Source organism: Procambarus clarkii, chromosome 43, assembly GCF_040958095.1.
Source record: "Procambarus clarkii isolate CNS0578487 chromosome 43, FALCON_Pclarkii_2.0, whole genome shotgun sequence".
NCBI lineage: Eukaryota > Metazoa > Arthropoda > Malacostraca > Decapoda > Cambaridae > Procambarus > Procambarus clarkii.
This window is the reverse complement of record NC_091192.1, coordinates 32981664-32986663: the sequence shown is the minus strand read 5'-3', so window position 1 is coordinate 32986663 and position 5000 is coordinate 32981664. Positions and strand designations below refer to the sequence as shown.

Below are 5000 nucleotides of genomic sequence, written 5' to 3'. Positions count from 1 at the left end.
TGACTCATCGCCTACATTAGCAAATCTTTCCTAAAAGTTGGCGTACAGGAAGAAGTTAGAGACTTCACTAAGTTTCTATGGGTAGAGAACCCAGAAGATCTAAATAGCCCTATTGAGACTTATAGATTCTCGTCTGTACTCTTCGTAGCCAAGTCTAGCCCATTTCTGCTGCAAGCAACTTTAGACACTCACCTGTAAAAATCCTCAAGTCTGAATAAGGCTGAATTCAGTCAAAATCTGTATGTAGATAATTTACAAGGGACAGTTAACAGTACAACTGATCTGTTACAGACATATCAAGAGGCCAACAAGGAATTGCAAAGTGCTAACATGCCCCTACAATCATGGGCCTCTAATAATGCAACATTGAATAATCAAATCGAGAGGGATTACCCTGAATATCTCATACCAGAATCACAAAAGGGATTAGGTATGGGGTGGGACCTAATCTCAGACACCATATCAATCAAATCAGTACCCGTAAACTATTGCATTGCTACACAAAGGGATTTTCTTTCACAGGTTAGCAAAATATTCGACCCACTTGGTCTATTAAACCCTTTAACAATTAAATGAATTTTATTGATGCAAGAAGCTTGGAAGACAAAAATTTGTTGGGATAATCCACTACCACCCCAGTTACAAAAAGCTTGGATGCAGATGGCTCATGAACAAACTTTAGATGAACAGATAATCTTTCCGAGACACATAGTCGAGGAAAAAGTAACACTACATGTATTTGCAGATTCGTCAGAATCTCTACACCGTCAAAAAATCAATCTTCATGAACTCCAAACAGTAATCACAGAAATAAAATCCAGAGTGAATAACCGTCCGTTGACATACTTGTTTGATGATCCTACTCAACATGAGCCATTAATTCCTGCCCAACTAATGTATGGAAGACTTCTGACTTCAGTACAATCTCTAGTGGATGATGAGATCAGAGATCACTCATATGTGGGTCAGAGTGAGTTGGTTCAGGGGTATAAGTATCTGTCCAGCATAATCCAAAAATGGAATGATGTATGGACAAAAGAATATCTTACATCTCTACGAGAACATCGCTAAGGGGCCAATGTCCCTCATAATAAATTTAATCTCCAACCTGGCAATATTGTCTTGGTAGACAGTGATGGCTCTAGGGCTGACTGGCCATTGGGTAAAATCGTCTCTGTCCATCCAGATAGCCAGGGGATTTTGAGAATAGTCAAAATCCTGTCTAAAGGAACTACTTCCCTAAAGACATTGGACAAACTCATTCACATGGAATCAGTGAGTCAGCTACTGTTAGATCCTGGGGAGACCGCCAGAACCTCTAACTGCCCGAACTGTAGTTCCCTGCCCGAAACGCTTTGCGTAATAGTGGCTTTAGGCATTGTATGTATCTAATGTCATCCAATGTCTGTTTTTTTTTTAAAGAGCGCTGTTTGTCAACAGAATTGTATTTGTGCTGCTTTTTCAGCTATGTTTTCATTCCATGTTTTCATTCTACTCTTTATGCTCAATTAGTATTAAGCTTTAGTCATTTAAGTTTTTTATGCCCGAAACGCTTTGCGTAATAGTGGCTTTAGGCATTGTATGTACTAGCCCTAACTATAAATCCATCACTCTTTGTAAAATCTCTTTTATGTATGTAACTTACCTACATAAACATTTTGATTTTGATTTTGATTTTTTTTTTATTATTAGCTCTATCTATAATTCTATCAATTTTTGTAAAATCTCTTGTATGTATGTACCTTACCTGAATAAACATTTATTTATTTATTTATTTATTTATTTATAACTCCACATGACCCACAGACTCCTAACAGGTACACTTGTCTACAATGGACAGCCCACAAAAGTGTAAGCAAAATGTGCACGTGTATTTCAGTCCGATGGAGAGTAAATGAACACATATGGTTACTATTGTTCTTAATACTGGACTCTTTGCCAGTTCTCTCCCTCTGAAAGATGTGGGAAATTTTACCTCACTATATCAACATTATTATCTAAGAAATGTATTATTTCTATATCATATCAAAAATCATATCAGAATCCCTACAGATTCATTATATCCTACATCTGGATCCTATATGACAATGCCATTATGATCATGCACACCATAGAGCCCCACGGTGCCTACGTGACTTTGTGCATGATTTCTCATGGATCTAGAAGCTTCAAGAAGAATATCTTAATTAAAAAACTATTGGAACAATTAAACGATTTCCAGTGAGGATTAAATTAAATCCCTAATAAGAATCAATAGTACTATTAAGTACCACATATAATCTATTAATCTTATATCTAATTATATTATAATCACATCTTATCTCACTCATATGTTTAGACAGTAAAAATAATAAATAAATGTTCATTGGAGGCTACCCTCCCCAAAAAGAAGGGAGGAGCTACCTCGGGAGAGAAGCGCCCACCAGCACCCGGGGGAGAGAACGTTTTGTTTACAAAATAGAGTGAACACGTGATTTTTTTTTTTTTTTTTTTTTGAGATATATACAAGAGTTGTTACATTCTTGTACAGCCACTAGTACGCGTAGCGTTTCGGGCAAGTCCTTAATCCTATGGTCCCTGGAATACGATCCCCTGCCGCGAAGAATCGTTTTTTCATCCAAGTACACATTTTACTGTTGTGTTAAACAGAGGCTACAGTTAAGGAATTGCGCCCAGTAAATCCTCCCCGGCCAGGATACGAACCCATGACAGCGCTCGCGGAACGCCAGGCGAGTGTCTTACCACTACACCACGGAGACCACTATAGTGATGCGTGCCTTGTGAACATTTTCAGTAAAGGACACCATACACTAACTTATCATTATCATCAGTGATTACTCTCTAGAACTGGGGGAGTACCTGGACCATATCTATCAGGAAAAATTCCCAGTACCGTATCGAAGTAAGAGTGGAGCACTGGAGCACACCAAGTGACGCCGCCTGCACCTCCACAATCAACTTTATCTTATTCTACTGCAAATGCAACTAAAGACATAATCAACTAGCAAAGCTACCAGAATATTAAACAGCAAAGTTGTGACATAAAATATAGTGCCTGAGCTCTACAAGAGAGGTTATCAAATCTGGCAACTTGTCAGAAGGCACCGGCACTCAGACTGTATAAACATAAGTATATCGAGTGCTATTGTAGTGAGTTGATTGGCCAATTGCATTTTTGTATAACCTTAATCTATCCAATAAGTCTGTTTGTCGTTACAGCGTGAGGTGACGCCCCAGATTTCAGTAAGTTTTGATTAATATTTCAGCCATTGAATCTTTTCAAGTTATCTGGACACTCATTGATTATTCAACCTCAGTCACTGAAAGACAAGTTCGACTGAATCTTTTCATATAAATTGAATATATCTGTATATATAATTGATAACATACATTAGGTTAATAATTGCTTAGTTATATTTAATTTATCACATACGTTTATCATTTTGAATATAATCTCTTGTACCTAGATACCAGAACTTGGACTTAATTTAAGGTCCTTTGATTGCATATTTATATATATCATACCTCTATAATACAAATTGTTGTATTTATTAGTATGTGAATATTGGCTGTTGTAGTTATGGTGCTAAACTGGACTGAGTACATGTTTAGATCCCTGATTTAAACAGAACCAGTGTTCAGTTATAGAAATGAGTTATTTAATCTTATCCTTGTATTAACAATACAAGCTGATGTGTTGAATTGTCTGCAGGTGGATTGTGGATCTTCAATCAACTTCTCCATTCCCTCTTAGGGACCCCACCTGCCCCTTACAGCCCACAATCTGTCATTAGGACATGAGGAGCTAGGATTTACGACCATAGCTAGGGACTTTAATTGAATTAAATTTGCATACAGTAATTTTTTAATTTAGTACAGTACAAGTCCCAAGTATTTCTCTTATATCAATTTCGACAATTTTCCCACACAGCCTACAGGCTTCTTCTCGTTTGGTACTCCTTAAGCCTTGTTAAACAAGCCATTTTCTCGTTTTCAAGGATTGTTCAAGAAATTGTTTATTATAAAAAAATCACTTCAATAATTAGGTTGGGCTGTGTTACACTTGTCTGCCACTTGCTATATACTTAGCACTTACCTGTCTACTATTTATGCAAATACTTGCCAATTATCTGTACCCTTGCCAGTTACCTGTACCCTTGCCAGTTGGCTGTACCCCTGCCAGTTGCCTGTACCCCAGCCAGTTACCTGTATCCTTGCCAGCATCCTGCGCCCACTGTAAGATGGAATCCAGTCTGTTCTCCTGAAGGAGGGAGGCGTCACAGTCCTTCATCTTGACCTTCCCTGAGACTCCAAGAGTCTCATAGTTGGCTTTGACTCCCGCAAGGTAGGCGGTGGCGGTGGCGGCGCTGTCCGGGACCTGCTTGTCCAGGTTGTACGTCTGTGTGTGTGTGCACAAAGTTATTATTACTTGTGCTTGTACATGGTTATCATTAGGCATATACCGTTTTATATGTTGGGATATGTGACTTATATGATATATCTATATAAATAAAAATGTAAATGTTCGTTTGTTCAAAATCGCTAATCTCCGAAAGTTCTTCACCGATTGCTTTGAAATTTTCACACAACGTTCCATTCGCATCCGAGCAGGTTTTTATATACATACTATATTGATGTCACGTCTGTGACAGAATAAAACATGTTTTTTTCAAAAACTGTGTTTTTAATGTGTTTTTTATGTGAGAGAAATCTTCGAACCCTGTTATATATAACCTCTTTTATATATATATATATATATATATATATATATATATATATATATATATATATATATATATATATATATATATATATGTCGTACCTAATAGCCAGAACGCACTTCTCAGCCAACTATGCATGGCCCAATTTGCCTAATAAGCCAAGTTTTAATGAATTAATGTTTTTTCGACTACCTAACCTACCTAACCTAACCTAACCTAACTTTTTCTGCTACCTAACCTAACCTAACCGATAGAGATAGGTTAGGTTAGGTTAGGTAG

At 37.3% G+C, this 5000-nt stretch overlaps 1 protein-coding gene across 1 annotated transcript in view; it reads right to left on the bottom strand.

The window, feature by feature from the left end:
- LOC123755937 (alkaline phosphatase) overlaps window positions 1–5000 on the bottom strand; it is a 49160-nt gene that overhangs the window by 15375 nt on the left and 28785 nt on the right. Inside the window, exon 4 of the mRNA XM_045738906.2 lies at window positions 4207–4399. Within this exon, the coding sequence (XP_045594862.2) occupies window positions 4207–4399 (193 nt within the window). The remainder of the gene's footprint in view (window positions 1–4206; window positions 4400–5000) is intronic.